General features: G+C 45.6%; 1 protein-coding gene across 1 annotated transcript in view; it reads right to left on the reverse strand.

Moving 5' to 3' along the window:
* maml3 (mastermind-like transcriptional coactivator 3) overlaps positions 1 to 26,732 on the reverse strand; it is a 496,690-nt gene that overhangs the window by 14,837 nt on the left and 455,121 nt on the right. The window contains exons 3-4 of the mRNA XM_078210581.1: positions 20,335 to 20,607; positions 10,143 to 10,263 (exon numbers count right to left, since the gene is read on the reverse strand). Coding sequence (XP_078066707.1) covers positions 10,143 to 10,263; positions 20,335 to 20,607 — 394 coding nt within the window. The remainder of the gene's footprint in view (positions 1 to 10,142; positions 10,264 to 20,334; positions 20,608 to 26,732) is intronic.

Genomic DNA, 26,732 nt, shown 5'->3' on the forward strand with positions numbered 1-26,732 from the left:
TAAATAACAGCTAAAGACCCTCCCTGATCTACCAGGTTAGTTTTCTCTAGAAAATTCAACGAGCCTAATCAGACATGAATTTACAAAATATATGCTGCACCCCCTGATCAACTCTGAACCGTCCATGTGCTCCGTTACTATGTCCCTAGTGTCGGATTCTAGTAACTCTCCTGTGACTAACATTAGGTCGATAATTTCCCAGCTCATGTCTCTTACCCATTTTAATTAAGAGAGTGAGATTGGCAATTTTCCAATCCAATTGGGGAAGCTCCTTGTTTTGGAAGAGCCTCTGAAACATCATGGGTGGGATTTTTTGGCACTTCTCGCCGGTGAGGCATTCTGGTCCCACCGAAAGTGAACTCCTGCTCACGGTCAGTTACCCGGCGGCGGGACTGGTGAGCCACGCAAAAGGCATAGACTGCGGTAGGACTGGAAGATCCCACCCGGCAGCTAATGGCGAGAGCTACCTCTGCCATCGGAAGACATGCTGTGCTCTTCCAAAACAAGGAGCTTCACCACTTGGATTGGAAAATTGCCAATCTCACTCTCTTGTTTGGGTTGGGGGGGGGTGGGGGGGGGGGGGTGGGGGGGGTGGGGGGGGGGGGGGGAGAGATGGGACTGTGTGGGGGGCGGTGGGCAAACATTAACAATGTCCTCACCTAATTCTTTTAATATTCTGTTGTGGAAACCATCAGATCCTGGATATAGAGCTATAGCTAACTCTTTCTTATCTTTAATCTCATTCGTTTCTCCATCAATAACCTTTGTGCCTATATTGAATCTAGTTCATTCCTGCCCTTGACATGACTGGTATAAATCACTATTTACTATTACTATTTTATTTCCTGATTTCTAATTACCATATCATGTGTATCTATCAGGAAAGGGGTGACATTACTCTGAGCTACCCTCTTAGTATATTGGTGAAAACCTTTAACGTTTAATCTCCTGGTGCTTACTCAGTTGGGCCATATCATTGTTCCCACTGTAATAAAGAATAGAAACAAAATAAATACAGTTCCGCTCAAACGACCTGAGCTTCAAATTGCAAGATGGAGAGTTCTCCTGATTCCCTGTCATTTAACATCAGCCACATCCCTGGCGAAACTGGGGAAATGTCCATTCATAGACATAGAAAATAGGAGGTGTAGGCCATTCAGCCCTTTAAGCCTGCTCCGCTATTTACTATGATCACGGCTGATCATCCAACTCAATAGCCTGATCCCACCTTCCCCCATATCCTTTGATCCCCTTTGCCCCAAGTACTATATCTAACTCTTTCTTGAAATCATACAACAGCTTGCTGTGGTAGCAAATTCCTTACCACTCTCTGGGTGAAGAAATTTCTCCTCATCTCCATTCTAAAAGATTTGTCCCATATACTTAGACTATCACCCCTAGTTCTGGACACCCCCACCATTGGAGTAATCCTTCCTGCATCTACTCGGTCTAGTCCAGTTTGTATTTTATATGTTTCTATGAAACCTTCCCACCCCCCCACCCCATTCTTCTAAACTCCAGTGAATATAATCCTAACCAACTCAATCTCTCCACATATATCAGTCCCACCATCCCAGGGATCGGTCTGGTAAACCTTCTCTGCACTCTCTCTCTCTATAGCAAGAACATCATTTCACAGATAAGGAGACCAGAACTACACACAATATTCCAGGTGTGCCCTAACCAAGGCCCTGTATAATTGCAGCAAGATATCCCTGCTCCTGTACCTGAATTCTCTCACCATGAAGGCCAACATACCATTTGTCTTCTTCACTGCCTGCTGCACCTGCATGCTTACTCTCGGTGACTGGTGTACGAGGACACCCAGCTCTCGTTGCACATTCCCCTCTCTTCATTTACAACCATTCAGATAATAATCTGCCTTCCTGTTTTTGTTACTAAAGTGGATAACCTCACATTTCTATGGGCTTTTCACTGAGTTTGCATTGGGAGATCAGGAAAACCGGTGTGGAAATTCACTATCCAACAATCTCTGCCAAAAACATCTTTGTCGACATTGGGCCTAGTATTGTTGTTCCACATAAATGGAGGAGCTTGCTGAGATTCAAGACCTCGTAGTAAAGGAATGGGCCCATGGGTGAGGTACAGCACATCAGCATGAGTTGCCTTTAGGATAGGAAAGGTTAAGCAGAGAACAGCGAAGGAAAATATTGAACAGGAAATGGAAATACGCTATCTAAAACAGTGCTTCCCAAACCTTTGCTGCCATGATCCCATTTTAACGCTTCACACTTGATGCAAGCCCAGAGTGAAAACTGGAGTGGGAGAGAGGATGGTTGGACATGTGGGAAGGGTAATTGTTGAGTGGAGTGGGATTCAAACAGCAAGGATACAGGCACAAAAAACAACTAAGAGACATCCCGGGACACTAAGGGGCAATTTAGCATGGTCAATCCACCTAACCTGCACATCTTTGGACTGCGGGAGGGAACCGGAACACCCGGAGGAAACCCACGCAGACAAGGGGGAGAACATGCCAACTCCACACAGACAGTCACCTGAGGCCGGATTCGAACCCAGGTCCCTGGTGTTGTAAGGCAGCAATGCTAACCATAGTGCTACTGTGCTACCCCAATTTGTAGGCTCTGTTGGTGTCAGTGATTGGGGCCCAGAGTTCATTGGATTAGGCCGCACCCACAGGCAAAATAAAGGGGTCTCACAGCCAATTCCGTCAAATCTGAGTTTCTGCTCCACCGTTGCCTTGGAGCCTGTGACCCTGACTGCTCATCCGGTGACCCCACTGGGGATCGCAACCCAGAGTACGGGAACCTCTGCTCTAAAGGCCTAGTGCGATAAATGGAATACTTACCGTGATCAACAACTCCACGTGTATAAAACTATTCAATTTAAATAATCCAGATCACGTCAGCTAATAAACTGAACAGAACAATGGTGCTCCATGGGCCATCTCATGTGTATTCTCAGTAAAGGGGAACAGCATGTACAAGATCCACAAATATATCAACCACAGACCCAAAGAGTGTTCAACCAAGAATGGTCCTTATGGTTAAAAAACAATTCATTGCTGAACGTGGGGGCTATTGTTGGAAGAGAGCGGTGAATAATAGCATAGCAACAGTAGTACTGTAATCACTGGTGGTAACCTTGCTGTTCATCATGACTGTTTCTGCCAGAAATTCACTGGGAAACAAATGGAAACGAGGTGGAATAAATTGCTGTTTGGCAAAAAAAAAGCATAAAGGAAATGCTTGCTAGATATAGTACAATTTGAAAAGAAAAGGACTCCAAAATTACACCATGACACACAAGCGTATGGATGCTGGACTTTTTTGGCTGGAATTCCATCCTTGGCTATTTGAGCTGAGTTTTCGCTATGTTTAAAATAAATAGAGCAACACCTCCGCGGAAAAAGCTGAGGCAGGAAATTCAGATTAATGTGGTAAGTACTTCGTATGCTCGCATTCTGCAGCCAGGGTCTTTAGCACTGAGGCCTTAAGCTTGCATAAACAGAGATACACAAATCAAAGCACTGGAATATGATGAGATCACTTTATCCTTTTGCATCTCCATTTTATTAAGCAGGTGCCAAAATAAACACCAATGCCCCCCCCTGCGCCACCAACCCCCCCACCCCCCAAACACTTCGGGCGGGATTTTCTGGCCGTACTCGATCCCAAGACCGGAAAATCCCGCCCGAGGTCAACGGGCCTTTGCATGGTCCGTGTCCCGACCGCTACGATTCCCGTGGCAGACGGGATGGGAAAATTCCACCCTTCAACTTCCTCCTCTCCTCTCACCAAAGGAGATGATTCCCGCAGTTCCGCAGACATCATATCTTGTCTGCTTCTCGCTTTTACTGATTTAAAGGTGCTACATGAATGCAAGTTGTTGCACTTCATCTAATTGGCGTTTCATAATAAGTGCCTCCAAGTTTGGGGTGGAGGTGGGTGGGGAGGGGTGTGGGGGGCACGGAGAGGATAATCACAATATAGCATAATTCTCACGGTATCTGATATTTATTCATGCCATTTCTCGCTGCCCAGAAGCAGGTACCTGAGCTAATTTTCCATCCTAATCCCAAGGGTGTTGAGGCTAATTGTAACACATCAAGTATCATCTGACTGAGACCAGCTGATGCAGGGCCATCTGCGCGGATCCAAGCTGGGTCCTCACTGATCTGTACAACTCCATTCGACAGATCAATCATTTGCCAATTGAACTATGCAGGCCGGCTAAAGAGTGGGGATAATTACATGTAAAATAGCATTACACTGAATTTTTCATCTTTGTTCAGTGGGAATTTTTTACTTATCTAAAGCACATTTGAAAGCTGCCAATTATGTCACGTGAGGTGCCTCACTGAAAAGGCCCTTAGTAGGAAAGAGGTATTAAATTCACAGATCTGTTTTGTGTTTGCTGTGATTCCACTGATGAGTGAGTCATTGTGTTAGTGTTAACATTTAGTTTCACAGTTCCCCGGAAAGCTAAAACAATCTGAATACTTTGGGCAAATACCGTATGTGAAATGATTCATTTAATAAAGAGGCAATTCTACAAATAACAGAAGTAAGATTGTGAGGAGCATGTGCCCAGATTCCTGATGGGTGATCCCAGTGACTGAGTGCTGGAAATGTGATTTGCTAAAACTATGTGGAGAGATGAAGTAGCAAGACTCCATTTTATGTGCTGGAGTTCAGAGACAAGTATCAAGTCTTTACAACCATACCAACTACTTTCCAGAATGTTCCATTGGCTTCCACTTTGGTGCAGTCATTTGTTGAAACAACGTTGAGGGGAGCAAACTAGAGAAAGTGGCAGGGATTCTCCAATCTTGTACCCCCCACCAGCGAGAACGGAGAATTGGTGACGCTCAGCCAAATCTCCATCCACTGCAGCGGGACTGGAGAATCCCAGCCGTGGGCGAGTTTGGAGAATTCTGGCCCGTTAGTCAGTTGGCATTCTTGTATAGCGGTGATCCACGCTGCGCAGAGTCCTTTAGTGATGTTGGGAGGAGAAGATCGCTGAGCAACGTGCTAAAGAGCTGTCGTTATCTTTATTTTGAATTGGCGTTGGTCTCACGCAGCATGCTGGGAGGTGGGGGAAGAAACGCCAGGTGGGAGAGTGCAGAGGGTGTACCCATTGCACTCCTGTCACAGATGGCATTTTACCAGTGGTGGGGAAGCAGTTGCTTGGCCCTTCCAACCAGAGGCCAAATAAGACTTTTAATGGGCCAATTATTGGCCATTTAAAGACCTCTTTCTGCCACTGCTGGTATGTCATCATCGGCAGGGAGGCTCTCCACCATCCCGGCAACCTCCTTGCTCCTAATCATGCTCACTGTAGTTCACGGAGACCCCTCATCCCTACTCCAATGGAAAGAGCTGCCTCTGCAACAACAAACACCAACCATCAAACTCCCTGCTGCCTGACTGACCCCAGCCCCATTCCAGTCCTGCTCCATCGCTGCTGTTCTTGCCTGGGTGCAGTCTGCAGGGACTGAAGGGCTCCGATTGGCTGGCAGCTGCGGGTAGCAGGATCTCAAGCCATAAAGGGGCAGAGGCCTCGACACCAGGCAGCCAATTGTCTGCTGCGGGTACAATCACTTCAGGGCTCCTAAGCCTGGCCGACGCAGGATTAGCCCATGATGTTCCGAGATTCGCCTGTGACTTTCCGGGATTAGCCTGTGACGTTCCGGGATTAGCCTGTGACTTTCCTGCCTGTGGATGGGACGACTAATTCCCACCGTGCTCCCCCCCTAAAATCCTGGGGGAAATGGATCTCCTATACAGGTCTCCATGAACGGCCCCACACTATTCCATAGAATTCATGGAAGCCATAGAATCCCTACAATGGCAAAAGGAGGCCATTCAGTTGATCAAGCCTGCACTGACAACAATCCCACCCAGGCCCTATCACCTTTTACCCCACTAATTCCCCTGACATTAAGGGTCAATTTAGCATGGCCAATCAACCTAACCCGCACATCTTGGGACTAAACTAAGGGTGGCCCTCACTTGTTTTGCCGTGCTTACCCATTTGTTTTCTGATGCTGATGTGGAAGTTTTTCATAGCCGCAGTTAGAAGCTGCTCACAGTAAAAGTCAGTGTGCACTGTGCAAGCTCCCAGCGCCTCAGAGGGAGAAGCACAGCAGTGAATGGCTTTGGGCGGGGGATATAACTGTGATTTTTAATTGGGGGACCAGGTTAATGGAATGGCCGATTAGTTAATGAAGAATCAACCTATAGTGCATTAACGCCAGTCACCTTCGCCAGGCCTCTCAACAAAAAACATTTTAATTGTGCTTGAGCTTCATCGTTTGATTTCACACTATTTCCCTCGGACCATCTGAAAGCTGAGCGTCTGAGAATAAGTACAATAATTGTAAAGACATCCTGGATAATTCTATTTCTTTTCCAATGTAAGCATTGCCTAAGTGGCCTGATTATACAATGGGAACAAGTTAGAGACTGGTCAGAAGCTGATTCATTTAGAATTATACAGTAGAATGATATTTCTTGAAGGATTTTCTCTGCCTGTGCATTACCTCAATTTCAAAGTAAAGCCAGTTTTCAAAAAATATGCAACATTCTTAAACCATTTTGAAAAAGTGCCAAGTGCAGAAAGCTAGAAAAGGAACTCATACAATCCCTACGAGCAACAATCCCACCCAGGCCCTATCCCCGTAACCCCATGTATTTACCCTGCTAATACCCCTGACAAGGGGCAATTTAGTACGGCCAATCAACCTAACATCTTTGGACTGTGGGAGGAACTGGAGGAAACCCACGCAGACATGGGGAGAATGTGCAAACTCCACACAGACAGTGACCTGAGGCCGGAATTGAACCCAGGTCCCTGGCACTGTGAGGCAGCAGTGCTAACCACTGTGCCACCCATAAGTCCATGACTGAGAATAAATAATTTCTAAAGCACTGTTTCCCTGATGTTTCAGGCACTTTGTAAATACTCGATTTAGCCACGCAGATTCGGAAATCCCATGATATGATCCTTCATACGGCGGCACGGTAGCACAGTGGTTAGCACTGCTGCTTCACAGCTTCAGGGTCCCGGGTTCGATTCCCGGCTCGGGTCACTGTCTGTGTGGAGTTTGCACATTCTCCTCATGTCTGCGTGGGTTTCCTCCGGGTGCTCCGGTTTCCTCCCACAGTCCAAAGATGTGCGGGTTAGGTTGATTGGCCAGGTTAAAAATTGCCCCTTAGAGTCCTGGGATGCTTAGGTTAGAGGGATTAGTGGGTAAATATGTGGGGGTAGGGCCTGGGCGGGATTGTGGTCGGTGCAGACTTGATGGGCCGAATGGCCTCCTTCTGCACTGTAGGGTTTCCATGATCTTCTATTCTATGATCTATGATCTTCATCAGATCGGAGTTAGCTGATCTCAGTCAGGGCAGTACTCCCGCGCTACAGTGGCCTCATGGGTTGGGAAGAGAAAAACTTCAGCTGGGGTTTCCACTTCTGTTCATCAGGCATATCTGTCTGCCTCTGTTGGCAGCACTCTGGGTCAGAAGTTGTGGGTTTGAGCCTCAGCCAATAATCCAGGCTGACATTCCAGTGTAACGCCTCACTGCTAGAGGGAGTAGTGCCATTCTTTGGATGAGGCATCAAGTTGAGGCCTTCCCCACTGACTGTGGTGGGTGTTACAAGATCCCATGGCACTAACTGAAAATCAATAGGGAGCTGCCCTGGTGCCTTGACCAACATTCTTCCCTCATATCAACATCACCTACGAACAGATTGATTGTCATAGCTCCCTGTGAGATGTTATTGCAGCGTTTGTCCACATAACAATCAAACTTCCAAATATAACTCGTTGCGTAAAGAGCTTTGGAATTTTTTTTTTTGCCTAAAACATGCTACATGGAACTCAAGCATTCTGTTTTTTGGTTCAGATTACCTGCCGGAAAGTACATGCAATTGGACATCAGGCATTCAATGCCCTTCCAATACTCATTGCTTTTGCAACAGTGAAGAAGCCACTGTGCAGAGTGCCAGAACGGTATAAGTGCCTCTGAAACTGTACCCTAACTGAGTTACTTATTTCACGGCATGGATAGAAAAACAGGCATTTTAACTCTTCAGCTGCTGTTAAATTTCACAAACATGTGATGATAATTAAGGCCATTCATATGAGGCTTTCACAGAAATTCATTGAGTTTAATATTTATAAAATCAATTCATTCATCATTATGGGCAGGATTTTATGGCCTCGCTGGTTCCGAAACCACAAAACCCCCACCCAAGGTCAACAGGCCTTTCCATGGTCCGCCCCCCCACCCGTTCCCATTCCCGTGGCGGGCGGGGTGGTAAAATTCCGACCTATCAGTGAATAACTGGGGTAATACATTGTCCAACCCACAATAACACTCCTATTGTTACCCAATCCTGTACCCTTTGACCTACCAAGAATAACATCATAAGTTCCAATCTACATTTAAAGAAAAATTACTACTAAGTGAAATACTGGCAATGTTGGGGGAGTCCAGAACTGGGGGTCATAGTTTGAGGATAAGGGGTAAACCTTTTAGAACTGAGGTGAGGAGAAACTTCTTCACCCAGAGGGTGATGAATGTGTGGAATTCACTACCACAGAATGTAGTTGAGGCCAAAATGTTGTCTGATTTCAAGAAGAAATTAGATATAGCTCTTGGGGCTAAAGGGATCAAGGGATATGGGAGGAAGGGGATCAGGATATTGAATTCAATGATCAGCCATGATCAAAATGGATGACGGAGCAGGCTCGAAGGGCTGAATGGTCTACTCCTGCTTTTAGTTTCTATGTTTCTGTGTTTCCTAATCGAGAAGCACCATTTTTCTAATGTTTCCAAGGTGGAACATGGGAACATCTTGTCACATTGTTCAGCCACCAACAACCACCCCTTCTATTTTGCTAAACTATTGAGCAATGATCGTGATGTGGTAGGTTGTGGAAGGTCTTTGAATGAGCTTAACACCTCAATATTCTTTCTGCTTGTTATGTTTCTGCTGATTTCCTGCAATCTCCAACATACCACGGCGGCACGGTAGCACAATGGTTAGCACTGCTGCCTCACAGTTCAGGGACCTGGGTTCGATTCCTGGCTTGGGTCATTGTCTGTGTGGAGTTTGCACATTCTCCTCGTGTCTGCGTGGGTTTCCTCCGGGTGCTCCGGTTTCCTCCCACAGTCTAAAGATGTGCGGGGGTTAGGTTGATTGGCCATGCTAAAATTGCCCCTTAATGTCCTGAGATTAGCGGGTAAAATGTGTCGGGATATGGGGGTAGGGCCTGGGTGTGATTGTGGTCGGTGCAGACTCGATGGGCCAGATGGCCTCTTTCTGCACTGTAGGGTTTCTATGATACCAGCATTTCAGTTGGCTTACCTATCAGCTAACTTTAAGAAATAAGCCTGCTCAACAATGACCGAATACAATATCATAATACCAGCCAGGTGCACCCGGACATCATTCCTTGGTGCCATGCCATGCCACCAGCAGAGTCTCATATGAAGCGGGCACCTTATTAGAAAATCAAAGGCGCTAAGCCTGCGATTTTCTGCCCACTGCCATTAACAAGAGGAGAACTGCAGGCAAAGCATCTAAGGTGTTCCACTAAATCACTCGCTACATGTGAGGTCTCACCACACCTGCAGCAGTACAGGCCACATACATTAGAGTAGCAAAGTTCTGCCCTGAGTCAGCCACTTGCAAGGGTCTCGCAATTGAGCTATTGCTTACTTGACGCCTTTATAATTAACAAAAGGGATAAGGGGATATGGGGAACAGGTGGGGAGGTGATCTGATTGAATGGCGGAGCAGGTTCGAACGGCTGAATTTGCCTACTTCTGCTCCTAATTCCTATATTCCTATAGACATATCCTTTCCATGAGAGGCTGGAATGGTATTTTCCTCTCCAGCCAGGGGAGCTGAGGACAATTGTATCTGCTGAGAGTGTAAATCACACAATTGATGCATGCTGAACATTTATTTATGAAGTGATGACTACGGCCTGATTAAAGTCCATTTATTCGGTAAATATAACCTATGACTTTTATGGGATCTTAATGTACTTGCCGGTTCGTTTAATAATTCAAGTTCAATCTTACGGGGCAAACTACACATTTCACTTGTAACCTGCTTAAAGGAGAGTTAATAATTGACAGGCTTACCTTGGAACTGGCTGACCTGCTGAACAGAATATGGATTCCGCTGCTGGTCCTTGCACTGTGGATGTGGCCTGGGGAGGTGCCTCTGCATCTGGTCATGTTGTTGTTGCTGTAACTGCTGCTGCTGCCGGGAGGAAAACAAGGACATGAATTCTGCCGTTGGAGATGGTGGGGAAACCAACACAACAATTGTACTATTATAGCCATTTCAATCATAGTGTTATAACCAGAGCAATGGTTACAATCTCCAGTGAAGTGGCACGGTGGCACAGTGGTTAGCACTGCTGCCTCACAGCGCCAGGGTCTTGGGTTCAATTTCAGGTGGGTGACCCCCCTGTGTCTGCGTGGGTTTCCTCCAGGTGCTCCGGTTTCTTCCCACACTCCAAAGATGTGCACGTTAGGTGGATTGGCCATGTTAAATTGACCCTCAGTGTCAGGAGGTCTAGTAGGGTAAATATGTGAGGTTACATGGGTAGGGTTTGGATGGGATTGTTGTTCGTGTAGGTTCAATGGGCTGAATGGCCTCCTTCTGCACTGTAGGGATTCTATCTATGAAGCAGTAATGCATCTTCAGCATCTGTTTTCTAAGCACTTTCTCCAAAGTAAAAAATACTTTCCGAGGCAATCATCCAAAAAAAAGTTAATTTTTTTTTACCCCTCTTGTAATAGTTCCCCTTTCCAAACCAAATGTTACAGAAGCATAGAGAATAGGAGCAGGAGTAGGCCATTCGGCCCTGCACCACCATTCAACATGATCATGGCTGATCATGCACTTTCAGTATCCCACTCCCGCTCTCTCTCCATACCCCTTGGTCCCTTTCGCCGCAAGGGCCAAGTCGAGCTCCCTGTCGGACATATTGAATGAACTGGCCCCAACATCTTTCTGTGGTAGTGAATTCCACAGGTTCACAACTCTGAGTGAAGAAGTTCTTCCTCATCTCAGTCCTGAGTGGCTTACCCCTTACTCTTAGACTGTGACCCCTAGTCCTGCACTTCCCCAACATCGGGAACATTCTTCCCATATCTAGCCTGTCCAGTGCCATCAGGATTTTATATGTTTCTATGAGATCCCTTCTCATTCTTCTAAATTCCAGTGAGTACAAGCCCAGTCGACCCAGTTTTCCTTCATATGTCTCTCTTTATAAGTGTGCAGTTTGATTCCACACACGTGGAAAGCGGGTAAAGTGAACAGGGCTGTGGTCGTCGGTGTAACAGTAATGAGACTCATTTACTATAGCACCCCTGACATCCAAAGTGCTTCACAGCAGATGGCTGCTGAGACAAAGAAGGAGATGTTAAGAGGGTGACCCAGATCTTGGTGGAAGAATTGGGTGTTATAGTGGATTTTAAAGATGTAGAGGGTGTGCCATAATATGAGGCCTAGCCAGTGTGAGGTACAGCTGTTCAGCGTAAGGGTGGGGGAATCACAAGTGTCCAGGGGGTCTACCAGACACCACTGAAGTTAATTGAGTGAACTCTTGCAGATAACAGAGGAAGCAAAGGGGTGAGACCATGAAGAGATGTCAACATGTGGTTAAGAATTTTAAATTTGAGGTATTGCGAAACAGCAAGGACAGGCGTGACAGGTGCGTGGGAACAGCTTTGTATAAGCTAAGTTTATGGAAAGCCATGATCATATTGGTTGATGGTGTAGGCTCGAAGGGCCAAATGGCCTATGTTTCTAAGGTTGTCAGTGGAAGCCAGCACAAAACAAAGATTCTAGAATCAGCCACATGAAATGGCTGGAGGACTGCCACCAGCCTGGGCACAGGGCTGTGATCATACAGCTTTGTAACACCAGTACAGACACATTACAGCACAAATTACTTTTGATCTTGGCAATATGGCGCTGCCCAGAAGGGCCATAAGGAACGGCAGCTGCTCCACGGGAAGGCACCGTGGACAGGTTTCTTCCCAACAACTCCGGCTCCAACACAGCAGGCGAGACTCATTCCCATCAGCTTCCCTAAAGTTGATGAGTGACAGACGACAAGTGAAACCTACCCTCCCAATTTCTAAACTCTTCCCGGGGAGGGATTTTGTTTATTTCTGAGTTTTCATATTTTTATTTCTACATGTAGAACAGTTAAATCTACAAGATTTTCCCAAGACCAGAATCTCAAGCACCTCTATATACGTTGGTTCCAGAGGAACGTGTAGGGTCAGAAGTGTTCAGAGTCCATCTACCATCAGGCAGGGCCATAAAGATGCAATAAATTTCAGTTCAAGTGTAATGCTCTAAGTTTATTACCTCTAAGCTCATGATTCCTATTTTCTCCTAATTCTCCTTTGGGAAGAAACTGTTAAAAGAAAGTTTTCCAGAGATGGGAGCAAATCATGGTGGCACAGTGGTTAGCACTGCTGCCTCACAGCGCCGGGGGCCGGGTTCGATTCCCGGCTTGGGTCACTGTCTGTGCGGAGTCTGCACGTTCTACCCCGTGTCTGCGTGGGTTTCCTCCGGGTGCTCTGGTTTCCTCCCACAATTCGAAAGATGTGCTGGTTAGATGCATTCACCATGCTAAATTCTCCCTCAGTGTACCCGAACAGGTGCCGGAGTGTGGCGACTGGGGGATTTTCACAGTAACTTCATTGCAGTGTTAATGTAAGCCTACTTGTGACACCAATAAATGACAGGTGCAAGCTCCTAGGCTTCCTTGGGTATGGTTCAGACCGACAGTTCATTGGCCATTCACCATGTGCTGAGATTATATAGTGAATGTTGACAGGTTACCTGAACAAGGAGGAGACCACAGGCAAGCCTCTAACACACCTGGCTGCATGTGCTCACTGGACAATAATCTTGTGCAGCAACTCCAGTTGATGTTTTTCCACACTAGCTCAAGGACGTTGCATTATCCCTAAACCAGATCGTCACCAACCAAGGATTGATACTGAAAGCTCCCTGTGTTGCTCAGTATTGTAACACAGCGTAGGTGCAGTAGGGCAAAACCCAGGGAGTGTGGGCTGCAGCAGGAGAGGAATGTATGGAAAGGGTTAAACAGACAGCACTTTAGCATCCACACTCACTGCAGGCAGACAGGACAAAATACAAATAACGACATCTCAGACGGCACTAAAACAGTCACAGCCCAGGTGGGATTGTTCCAAGGTTACAGCAAGAGAGAATTGATATCACTTATCAAGGCTTCAAAAGGTCTAGAGGAACCATTGTGCCTCTGAAAACTTAATCAAGTATCCAGGGGATGGGACAATTAAGACCCCATCGAAATCAGTTTAACAAACACAATGCTTTGATATTGTAAACAGGTAGACAGGAGATATCCAGAAATCAATTAAAGCTAAAGCACACAAGATAATGGAACCGTATAATGTAATCAAAAACAGAACTGTAACCAATTCAAAGTAACAAATATGATGATCTGATGTAAATGTAATGCTTTATAATGTTAAAAAAGGGGTATATGAATCTGTAAGAACCAATGCTCAATAGAGTAGCTCAGGAGCAGCCATGAGCTCTGCTCTCCCTCATGCATGTTGGGTAAAGCCATTTTTGTTGAAGTTTTACACGGTCTCAGAAGACTCAGTTTGTTCATTCCTTCCTACAGTAGTTATCCACAGAGTGATCAGGATTCCTTTTATAGCTTGAAGGGACAGAAGTTCTGCTTCTTGGGAGAGGGGGGGAGGTGAGCAGGCAAAGGGTGGATTATTAAATAATTGGGGGATGAACTGTCCGTTATTGTTCAGTAAACACTTGCAACGTTGAGTCCCCATCACAGGGATTGTGATGGCTCTCAGAATACCTTTCCCTGAATGTTTTATTTATATATTGAGTGAGATTTTAGAAGAACAGATCTTAAAAAGTGGTCTATGTGATAGAGAAAGAAAACAGAGTTGAACAACAAAGGACAGTTAAGTGTTTATACTGAATTATACTGGAAAACTCAAGGTGAGATTGGTTGATTTTAAGGCTGAGAGCACAAGGAGAGCTCTTTCTCCTACTTATATTCAGATCTGGTAAAATATACAGCAAGAACACTCTCCACATGCTGAAGCATTCTGCCCTTAATCGTAGCTGGAACAGAAGAATGGGAGAAAATAATCGGTCTGCTTGTACATAGCATTTATCTGGTATCAGAGTGGTACAGGTCTGACATATGATCTAAAAAGGAAGAGTATAATATGGTTCAAGCCAGATCTATGCTGAGGGAGGAGGGGCAACCACTGCAACAGAAGGGGGCTGTAATCGACTTCTGGTTTGAATGGGGTGGTGGCGGTATGTTGGGAACGGGGGTTCTATCAGTCTGCGTGTTATCCAATGACACCAGCTGGAAGATGAAAGTGTGGGGAGAGGGAGGGAAGAGAGGCAGGGTGTCAGAATATCCTATTTTTTTATTCTTTTGTGGGATGTGGCCGTCACTGGCTGCACCAGCATTCATTCCCCATCCTTAATTGCCCGTGAGGCAATCCTTTAATTGGCCTTCTAAGCCACAAATCAAACTGTGAACTCAGAACTCCTTGTTAAGATAACTTCGGCTTTTGACCCTTGGATTTTCTTTAATGAGGTGGGTAGCTCAAGTTGGGCAATTTCCCTACTTGGTAGACCCACCTTGGTTTAAAGGGCCCCGTCAGAATTCACTTATCGGGTGAGAGTTGGGCACGGCAGGGACTGTCCAGTGCTTACCCCTCATGCCCCCTCACTCCCATGCCATCCCATCTCTTATAAAAACAAAGCTCCAGCCATGTCAAAGGCAGCTAATCCTTTAAGAAACTGTCAATCAAACTGTGAACTTAGAACTCTCTCCTGAGATAATTATAGATTTTGGAATTCAACCAAACATTCATAATGACGTAATAATGACCCTCTAAAATGTCAACAAAGACCTCGATTGAAGCTGCCCAAGAAAATGGTATTTTTCCCCAGCCTGCACCAGATGGCCTGCCAAACAAAGCAATCCAACTGTCAGTGTCTGTTTAACTCTCACTGATGGCTTCAGCCTGCTTTTGTTTTAAAGTTTAAAGAGCAGGGGACTTAACAAACTTCAAATGGTGGCATTTAAAATACTTTATCCAGCCTTCAATAGTGTTAACTGCTCCATCAATTTGTGACTCACAAACTGCAGCTACAGTTAGTTCTGTTTGAACTCAGCACTAAATTCAAACGGCCTTGCTGAGTTTCCACCTGTGTGAATCATGCCTTCTCCCCAATGGCAAAAACAGGATCCGTTGCAAATGGGTCAGTTCTTCCCCGTTTTTAGAAGTCCACGGAGCCTTCCAACTTTGCAAAAATCTGGCCCTCATTATCTCAGCTTCCATATATACAGCCCCTTGGGTGAAGGAAGAAGACTGCCAGCATCCAAGGCACTGCGCCTCAATGTGGGTCATTGCATTCATAGAACGGTTAATGTGCAGAATGAGGCCATTCAGCCACTTTAAAGAAACTGCCAATTCAACACAATGGTAATGCAGTTGATGTAAATCATTAAGGTGCCTCATCATAGACTAATAAATAACAAGAATAAAGAAAATTACAGCACAGGAACAGGCCCTTCGGCCCTCCAAGCCTGCACCGACCATGCTGCCTGACTTAACTAAAACCCCCTACGCTTCAAGGGACCATATCCCTCTATTCCCATCTCATTCATGTACTTGTCAAGACGCCCCTTAAAAGTCACTACCGTATCCACTTCCACTACCTCCCCCGGCAACGAGTTCCAGGCACCCATCACTCTATGTAAAAAATCTGCCTCGTACATCTCTTTGAAAACTTGCCCCTCGCACCTTAAACCTATGCCCCCTAGTAATTGACTCTTCCCCACCCTGGGAAAAAGCTTCTGACTATCCACTCTGTCCATTCCTCTCATAATCTTGTAGACTTCTATCAGGTCTCCCCTCAACCTCCGTCGCTCCAGTGAGAACAAACCACGTTTCTCCAACCTCTCCTCATAGCTAATGCCCTCCATACCAGGCAACATCCTGGTAAATCTTTTCTGTACCCTCTTCAAAGCTTCCACATCCTACTGGTAGTGTGGCGACCAGAATTGAACACTATATTCCAAGTGCAGCCTAACTAAGGTTCTATAAAGCGTTAACATGACTTGCCAATTTTTAAACTCAATACCCCAGCCGATGAAGGCAAGCATGCCATATGCCTTCTTGACTACCTTCTCCACCTGCATTGCCACTTTCAGTGACAATAAGGTCAAAGAGTGCAGAGTCAGGGCACAAGTGGCAGAATGGGTCACTAGCTGGCTTGAAGTCAGAACAGTAGGAAGTCTCACAACACCAGGTTAAAATCCAACAGGTTTATTTGGTAGCAAAAGCCACTAGCTTTCGGAGCACTGCTCCTTCGTCAGGTGACTTACCTGACGAAGGAGCAGCGCTCCGAAAGCTAGTGGTTTTTGCTACCAAATAAACCTGTTGGACTTTAACCTGGTGTTGTGAGACTTCTTACTGTGTTAACCCCAGTCCAACGCCGGCATCTCCACATCTTGAAGTCAGAAAGTAGAGAGTGGGAATAAAGTGTAGTTATTCATTGTAGTAGCAGGTGTGAATGAGTGTTCACTGTTGGGATCATTACTGTTTACAATTTACATGAGCGACTTGGACTTTGTAATCTAAACACAATTTATAAATTTGTAAATGACACTAAATTGGGAAGAACAGTCAATACTGAGAAGGACTCAATAAATGATGTGAGAACATTAACAAGCTCACACGATTGGCAAATGGATTTCAACTTATGTAAAAGTGAGATAGTACATTCTGGTAGGGAAGTCATTTATTACTTGGAAGGTGGAATAAAGGAACAAAGGGATCTCCAAGCCCAAAGATGACAATCACTAAACGTTGTGCCACAGGTTAGCAAGGCCATTAATGAAAAGCAAAGCAAGCTCTAGGCTTTAATTCAAGTGAGGTAAAATTAACAAGTAGTGAATTTATGCTAAAGCAGTACCGAACCTTGCTCAGACTGCACTTGAAGCATTACATTCAGTTCTGGTTGCCATATGATAAAAAAGGATTATCGAGGCACTGGAGAGGGTGCGGAGAGAATTTACAAGGATGATACCAGAAAATGTGTCTATCCAATTCCGGAAAGGATTGACAACTAGGTCTCTTTTCTCTTGGAAAGAAAGGCCTCTTTTCTCTTGGAAAGAAAGGCTGAGGCCTTTAACATTATCAATAATAATAATAGAGGTCTTTAACATTATCAAAGATTTTGACAGAGTAGATACAGAAAGAGAATGCTCCCACTTGCGAGGAAGAGCATAACTAGAGATAAGGTAGTCGCCAGGAAATTCAATAGGGAATTCAGAATATCTTCTTTGCTCAGAGTGGTGAAAATGTAGAATATGGTACCACAGGGAATAGTTGAAGTGAATCGTGTAGAGGAATTTAAGGAGAGATTGGACAACCATCCGAAGACAAAGGGACTAGAAGGTTATGATGATGGGGAAAAATGACGGGGGGGGGGGGGAAAACTCAAGTAGAGCATAAATGCTGGCATAGACTATTTGGGTTGTATAGCCTGTGTCTGTACTGTATATCCTTTGCAATCCTTTCTGAATTATCCTCCTCACAGTTTACAATACTTCTGCGTTTCGTGTCATCTGCAAATTTTGAAATTGTGCCCTGCCCACCTAAGTCTAGGGGATTAACATACATCAAGAAAAGCTGTGGTCCTAATACTGACCACTGGGGAATCCCACTATATACTTTCCTCCAGTCTGAAAAAAGATCACTCATCACGCCTCGCTGTTTCCTATCACCCAGCCAACTTTGTATCCATGCTGCCGCTACCACTTTGCTTCCATTGCCTTCAGCTTTGCAGACAAGCCTGTTACGTGACACTTTATTCAATGACTTTTGGAAGTCCATGTACATTACATCAACCACATTACCCTCATCGACCCTTGAAATAACTCCTCCAAGACCGGTGTCCCTTCACCAAATTTAGATTTATTTACATAGTTAGCAACACTCAGACCAGTACTTCCTCGTACAAAGTATAAATCCAGAATGCCAGCAACCCTGACACTCCACATTATGTACACATGCAGCACTCCCTGATTGGGCAAGCCATTATTGCTTTAATCTGGGAGCTTATCTTAGAATCTCTACAGCACAGAAAGAGGCCATTTGGCCCATCGAGTCTGCACCGACCACAATCCTACCCAGGCCCTCCCCCCATATCCCTACATATTTACCCACTAATCCCTCTAACCTACGCATCCCAGGACACCAAGGGCAATTTTAGCATGGCCAATCAACCTAACCCGCACATCTTTGGACTGTGGGAGGAAACCGGAGCGCCCAGAGGAAACCCACGCAGACACGAGGAGAATGTGCAAACTCCACACAGACAGTGACCCAAGCCGGGAATCGAACCCAGTTCCTTAGAGCTGTGAAGCAGCAGTGCTAACCACTGTGCTACCGTGCCGCCCAATATTCTAAGAGTCCACATCAGGGACCTCATTAAAGTCGTTACAACCCTCTCTATTGCTTTGTGAAAAAAACTCAATCAAAGTAGTTAAACAGGAATTGCTCTGAACAAATCCATACCGGATTTCTGTAATTAATTCACATTTGTCCAAAAACAGGAGGAGTGAAAATAGAGAATTGGAAGAAAAAGAGAAAATTTGAACTGTCCTTAACACAGTAAGTACAGGATTTAAAGTTTATTTATTAGCGTCACAAACAGGTTGACATTAATGCCGCAATGAAGTTACTGTGAAAATCCCCTAGTCGCCACACTCCGGTGTCTGTTCGGGTACATTGAAGGAGAATTTATTTTGGCCAATGCACCTAAGCAGCACGTGTTTCGGACAGTGGGAGGAAACCGGAGCATCCGGAGGAAACCCACGCAGACACAGGGAGAATGTGCAAACTCCGCACAGACAGTGACCCAAGCCGGGAATCGAACCCGGGTCCTTGGCGCTGTGAGGCAACAGTGCTAACGACTGTGCCACCATACTGCCCTTATTTATGCAGGGGGATTAAAATTGGGGGAGTAATTAACTGTTTTCAACCATTTACACTGTAATGTTGTAAATGGCTGAAATTTGCTTTGATTCTGCACGAGTTTTAAATACTTTACAGGCCCATATGTTCTGCGATGGTGGTACATACACTGTGATACAATTGTGTAGTACACCAAGCTGAGGGCCTCAGCATTACGATGCATAAAAAGAAAATAATTAAATTCAGGCCCGTAACAATGGAGAATGTCTTGGTGTAGGCGCATAGGAGAGAGGCGACAGTGGGTGTAAAGCTGAGAGTCATAAAGCCAGGGGGATTGAAAATTAGACAAAGCAGAAAGGAGCCAAGCAAAACTGGAAGAGAACAAATACGCCAGTGTCGGCAGGAAAATATTTCAGTGCACCATTGTGCACAGGGCGGCACGGTAGCACAGTGCTTAGCACTGCTGCCTCACAGCTCCGGGGACCCAGGTTCAATTCCGGCCTCGGGTCACTGTCTGTGTGGCGTTTTCACGTTTTTCCTGTGTCTGCGTGGATTTCTCCGGGTGCTCCGGTTTCCTCCCACAGTCCAAAGATGTGCTGGTCAGGTTAATTGGACATGTTAAATTCCCCCTTAGTGTCAGGGGGATTAGCAAGGTAAATGTGTGGGGCTAAGGGGATCGGGTCTGGGTGGGATTGTTGTCTGTGCAGGTCGATGGGCCGAATGGCCTGCTCCTGCCCTGTAAGGATTCTATGATTGTGATTGAGATGGGAAAGAAATGGTAGCGCAAAGGTAGAGATAGAGATAAAAGACTGTGCATTGAATATTTATAAACGGATAAATTGCATGTGCAAAACTGAGCTGAAAACATACTTGTGAAAATGATGACAACCTCAGGGTGAACTCACACAGCTGCTGCCATTTTCAACCCCATTTTGAACCAGCTGTGGGCATACTTCAGGGATTCCTGACAACCATGATCCTTTGAGGTCAGCCATGAAACCTGCTGTAATGACTTCAAGCAGGGCATTGGAGTTGGCCTATTGAGTATGAGCTCCTTGATTAAGGATCCAATTGATGGGCCAATCGGGAAGTCTTTGCCTTGTACTTAACTGGGAGTGTCAGTTCCTCTGACACCCCCGGAGATAGACTGCTGACCGACAGCACTCTGTGTACTGCTGTTAGAGTTTGTAAATAAAGGGATTTTGGTGAAGGGACTTCCGCCTCCAAAGACTTATTACACCCACCCCATGCCACTACCCACAGCGAACATTTTTACCTGCTCGGCCAGCAGCTGCTGCTGTTGTCTCTGCTCCCTGAATAGCTGCTGCTTCTGCTGTTCCATCAGGTGAAGCTGATGCATTCTCTGCCTCTCCTGTTCCATCAACAACTGCTTCATCATGACCACCTGCTGCTGGTTTCCAAGGTAACTCGCGCCTCCGGGGTTACCAGTCATAGCGCCAGGCACCGGGACTCCAGTGCCGGGGCCAGCAACAGGAACAGGGGGCTGTCCAGGGGCTGCCGGCCGAGAGGTTCCCACTGGAGTCTGATCCTGTGTGGAAGAAAGAGTGGTCTCAGAGACTGAGGAACATACAGGGTATTGCAGGAGCTGAAACAATATTGGAGGTGAAACCCATAGAAAAGATCTTACAACTTCAATTGTTAAGTTATATACCTTGTCCCCGCACAATTCCATTGTCATAAGGGGAAGGGTGACCAGGCATCTGAAAATAATGTTACCCAGTATTTGTTAGGGGATTGGTTTGCCCCTCTGTTTGCTACCTCGCTGGCAAATCTGCCAAAAATGGAAGAGCCGCCAAGTGAGAGAATGTGGCCAGAATTCTCCCATCCCACCCACCACTGGAATTTTAGCGGGCGGGTTGCGGACAATGTGAAACCCCATTGGCAGTCGGGCTGGGATTTCTAGCTTTTATACCAGCGCGGATGGACAATTCCGCTCTGTATTTCTGTATGGGAGCGGTGAGGGTTGAATCATACATATATATATATATAATCCCTACTGTGCAAAAGAGGCCATTCGGCCCATCAGGCCTGCACCGACTCTGACAGAGTGTCTTCCCCAGGCTCTATTCCCTGCCTTATCCCCGTAACCCCACACATTTCCCATAGCTAACCCATCTAACCTACACATCTCGGGACATTAAGGAGCAATTTAGCACAGCCAATCAACCTAACCCGCACATCTTTGGGCTGTGGGGAGAAACCGGAGCACCCGGAGGAAACCCACGCAGACACGGGGAGAATGTGTGGACACCACACAGACAGTGACCCAAGGCCGGAATCGAACTGGGTCCCTGGAGCTGTGAGGCAGCAATGCTGACCAACTCGCCGTGTGAAAATATCTGAATATATAAAATAAAGCTCGCTGGCCTGGCTCATTAGCAGCTTAAAACAAACAGCAGCCTTTTGTAATTCCATGCCCAATCAAGTTAAACCATATAATGTGTCTCACAGACAGCATGTATTTCACTGCTGGTCAAAGTGACTTTTGTGGACTACGAAGCCCAGAGGATTAGCAGAGGTAGTTTATTTCAACTTCTTAAACAACCAGTGGCTTTACCTCACATTAGCCACCTTGCTGCTGCGTTCTCAATTGAAGATTAATTTTGTCTGGCTTTGTTACTGTAAAATGTTATGTCTCCCCTGCCACTGGTACAATATCGAGGATCTATAGGCTGCCCTCCAGTGCGCTGCAGTCTTTCCGACTTGTTTATTACATTTAGGCATTAAGACATTATTCAGTAAACTGAAAAGCTGACATCTTAAGAGTCACAGCATTAAGAAAAAAACCGCACACAGTACAAAGAACAGTTCTCTATCAAAAGAAGGCAGGCATTTGTTTCAGAAGATAATTACACCCTTCACTTTTGACAACTGTACGTATGAATTTACAAAGACTGTGTCTCTAATATTAATATTTACACACATCGCATACCAGTCTGTCGCACTTTAATTTTTTTTGGAACATTTTAAGGGTCAGGCAAATTATCATGGGGAGGGGGTAAGAAATGGTGTTTTAAAAAAATGACATTTTTATATTGATGTCACCATTTCTAATTTTGCAACCCCCAACACACACACACACACACACACTCCTCAGGGTGACGGTTTATGCTGCAGTACAAATCCGCGGACGTGAAAATACCCCCCCAGCACTATGTTCTCAAGAGTCCAGACAACAAGGTAGCAGGTTGTTCAGCTCTCTGTCTGCTTGCGTGTTTTTTTCGTTCTCAGGATGTCGACAACATTGGCAAAGCTCCTTTTGTTGTTTATCCCCCTAACTGCCCCTGAAGGAGGTGCTGGGAGTTGAGCTCCAACTGTTTTTGACAAAATGAACCTGCCACTGTGCCACTTCAGAGGGCAGTGGAGAGGCAGATTCTCTTCCCTGTAAAACCTCAAAGAATTAGCTGCGGTTTTTTTCCCTAACAAAACTGCTGCCTTGCTGGCTCATATTTTACCCGATTTATTAAAGTCAATCTCATCACTGTGGTGGCACGGTGGCACAATGGTTACTGCTGCCTCGCAGTGCCAGGGCCCCAGGTTTGATTCCGGCCTCGGGTCACTGTCTGTGTGCAGTTTGCACATCCTCCCCGTGTCTGCATGGGTTTCCTCTGGGTGCTCCAGTTTCCTCCCGCAGTCCAAAGATGTGCAGGTCAGGTGGATTGGTCATGCTAAATTGCCCTTCAATGTCAGGGGGACTAACTAGGGTAAATGCCTGGGGTTATGGGGATAGGGCTTAGGTGGGATTGTGGTCGGTGTGAACCCGATAGGGCAAATGGCCTCCTTCTGCACTGTAGGAGTCTACGATTCTACAGGGATAGAGTCTCCTCGTGGAGAGAACAGGCACGACATAATAAGACCCAACTTGTTCTTGGCCTCTTTCAAACCTTGAGGCTGCAACTCCTTACAGAGATCAGACTGATCGCTCATCTTTCTGACCATCTACAGCCCATTTTTTTGCAATTTTCTGCAATCGCTTTCCCACTTAGAATCATGGAAACATAGAATCCCTACAGTGTAGAAGGAGGTCATTTGGCCCATCAAGCCTGCACCTATCCCCGTAACCCCATGTATTTACTCCACGTAATCTCCCCGACACTAGGGGGAATTGAGCATGGCCAATCCACTTAACCTGCACATCCTGCACACAGGAGGAAACCAGAGCACCCGGAGGAAACCCACGCAGACACGGGGAGGATGTGCAAACTCCACACAGACAGTGACCGGAGGCCAGAATTGAACCCCGGTCCCTGGCGCTGAGAGGCAGCAGTGCTAACCACTGTGCCACCGTGTCGCCCTTAAACCTGTCCCTACTTTACCAGAAATGTAGAATTCAAAAGCAGTTGTGCACCTTTAGCAAATTTGCTGTCTTATATGATCTTTACTAATAAACATATATTTCCACAATCAAGCAAAAGATTACCTCATAAAATGTTGAACAGGTTATTATATTTGCAGTTTTCAAGTTTTTATGTCTAAAAGAAAATCCCGTAAACATCAAAAATGGACTCAAATAGATTTAGCTTAATTTTCACCAATAATAAACTACTAACAAAAAACAAAATCAATTCTCAATCAAGAATCTAATAATAACAGGTGGAAAATAAAATGCAGAAATCTCAAATGCCACGACCTGTAATTGTTTTCTGTTTGGAAGCAGTTCGCAATAAAGAGGAGCAATTTTTAAAACAAATCTCATCTGCATAGGGTGAAATTAAACTTCTGATTTGGTTTGAAGGCCTTTTTAGAGCACGTGATGGAATTCCTGGATTCTCACTGACTGAATGTATTCTGAAATGTAAACTGTTACACAGATTGCAAGCTGAAAAATTCAGCAAGGGTTACACAGAATCATAGACTTAGATTCCAACCCCTGCCCCCATCCCGTGTGTTTGGAGACAAAATGCAGCGCGTGGCCTTCCCACTACCTTCTCACTCATCCCCGCCCCCCTCTCCCATTTTACTAGGGTTGGTGGAGGCACTGGATGGCTAGCCTGCCCTTGGGTTTATTGAAAAACAGCTAGCTATGGAAACAGACATAATCATCGACTTATTATGCTTCACCCTGCTATTAGGGAAAGGACTAAGTTGGAGGTGAAGTCTAAGAGCGTAAAATGGCTGCAGGGCCCGCTGGGTTTTTGATGGGTGAATCCAAACCAACCTTATTCGGGGGTGGGCTGGGGTGAGGGTTAGGGAATACGGCACCTTGTAAAATCTGGCCTTCCATAGAACGGTTACAGCTAGGGTCAGACAGAGTTTCCAGGCCCCTTATTTTGCCTCATAACCACCACCCCCCGCTATCCCCAACCCTTTAACTCCCTCATATCCTCTAGATGCCCAGAATTGGGAGCCATAGTCATGGTGAGGAGGTCAAATTGTATTTTAATAGGCCTTTTTAAAATTTGTTCATGGACATGGGCGTGGCTGGCCAGCATTTATTGTCCATCCCTAGTTGCCCTTCAAGGGCAGTTGAGAGTCAACCACATTGCTGTGGCTCTGGAGTCACATGTAGGCCAGACCAGGTAAGGATAATTACTGAACCCCAGATGGATTTTTCTGACAATCAACAATGGTTTCATGGTCACCAGTAGATTCTTAATCCCAGACATTTTTTTTTCACTGAATTCAAATTCCACCATCTGCTGTGGCAGGATTTGAACCTGGGTCCCCAGAACATTAGCTGAGTTTCTGGATTAATAGTCTCATGATAATACCACTAGGCCATCGCCTCCCTTGGCACAACTTCTTCACTCTTCATGCCTCGCTATATAAAGCTAATTAAAAGCTTAGGCTTCAGGCTGATGCACTTTACAATCACGGTTTTGTCAGACATATACGCACAACCTGCTCGCTCACGTTATGTAACCAGCTCCACTTCTTTGGAGCAGGCCCTTTACAAAATCGGGACAGCAACATCCAAAAGACTTGAATCTCACAAGCACGGCAAACAACAACCCGATGTACAGATGAGAATAGCTTGAACTTTTAGGGCAGGATTTTATGGCCTTGCTCGGATGAGTTGTAAAATCCCGCCCAAGGCCAATGGAGATTTCCATTCTGGGAACCTCGCTCGCCCGGTGGTAGGTTTTTGGCCTTAGTAACATATTCTATTGGCGCAAGACCCCTGCTTCACTTACAAGTTTAAAAAGGACAAAACCATCCAGTAAAGTAGCATTAACCAATTCACCAACAAAAATGTGTTATTTCTATCCACTGAAGTGGACTTTGTTAACAAAAAAATTGCATTGAGTGATAAATATTTTCTCACTTTAAATTGAAACTAAGCACAATTACAAACACTCAGCATGGAGCACATATAAGGAGAATAAAGTACTGCAGATGTTGGAAATCTAAATCATAAATAGAAAATGCTGGAAATACTCAGCAGGCCAGGCAGCATCTGTGAAGAGAGAAAGAATCAGTGCACCAGTCCTGCACTCATTCTGAGGCAGAGTCACTGATCTCTGTTTCTCTCTGCACAGCTGCCACCAGATGTTCTGATGTGGAGGTGCCGGCGTTGGACTGGGGTGAACACAGTAAGAAGTCTCACAACACCAGGTTAAAGTCCAACAGGTTTATTTGGTAGCAAATACCATAAGCTTTCGGAGCGCTGCTCCTTCGTCAGATGGAGTGGAAATGTGTTCTCAAACAGTGCACAGAGACACAACATCATGTTACAGAATATGTTCTGAGCAGGTTTAACACTTCCCATTTCTACTGCAGCAAAGAAGAACCCCTTTGGCAGCCCTCCACAACACAATCAGACTTCTTAAGAGCCTCTCATTCCCCTCAGCAAGAAACGCAGCAGCAGCTGCCTGAGCTCTGGTGTGGCACAACATTAAACATGAATTTTTAAAAAAGAGTTATGATTGGAGAAAACATAAACAAACTTGCTGAGCAATAAAAAAAACAATGTAAAAAAAATTGATCATTTTAAACAACATGATTAATAAATGTGATAAAAGTGATTAATAAAAATGACCATTAAAAAGTGCCAAGCAGCAGAGTTAACTAATGAAATCATTTTGCCTTTTCACTTAAGAAGCAAAGCCGGAGAGATGCAGACTGGGCCCCGAGTCCTGGTCACCAGGGAATGGGGAGGGGATCAGGGCTAAACTAAAATCAACCTTGCAGTCGCCGCTGGTGTTGCTTCTGAACTGGCCTTGGTGGATTTCATGTGAAAGTGGGGGTTGCCTTTCAGCCTGAGCTTTTCCTTCTCTTCGAGCCTAGTGTGTGGACAGGTTTTTGGGGAGGATTTCACACACATACTCACTCATTCACATACTCTCATGCATACTCCAACAGCCTCACACACGGGAAGCCAGGCCCAAGCCCAAACCATCACTAAGGGACGAAGCAGAGGTCAAGAAGGGCCATGGTCCACACCTAGACACTATCAACTGAGAGCAAACTTAGATGGGAGGTTGGGAAGAGAAGAGCCAGCGCAGGGCCACAGATACCATTGTGAGGAAGGGAGGGGAGGTCAGGAGGGGATGTCGGGATGGGGACCAAGGCACAGGGTCACGCTGTTGTCGCAGGATTAAGGAGAGGTTGGAAAGAGCCAGAGGTCATACCCAGACACCATGGACTTGGGAGAAAGGTTGGGAAGGGACAGGCCTTGTGGGGGTAAGCTAAATGTAGAAGCACCGGGCACTC

The sequence above is a fragment of the Mustelus asterias genome, chromosome 1 (assembly GCF_964213995.1).
Source record: "Mustelus asterias chromosome 1, sMusAst1.hap1.1, whole genome shotgun sequence".
NCBI lineage: Eukaryota > Metazoa > Chordata > Chondrichthyes > Carcharhiniformes > Triakidae > Mustelus > Mustelus asterias.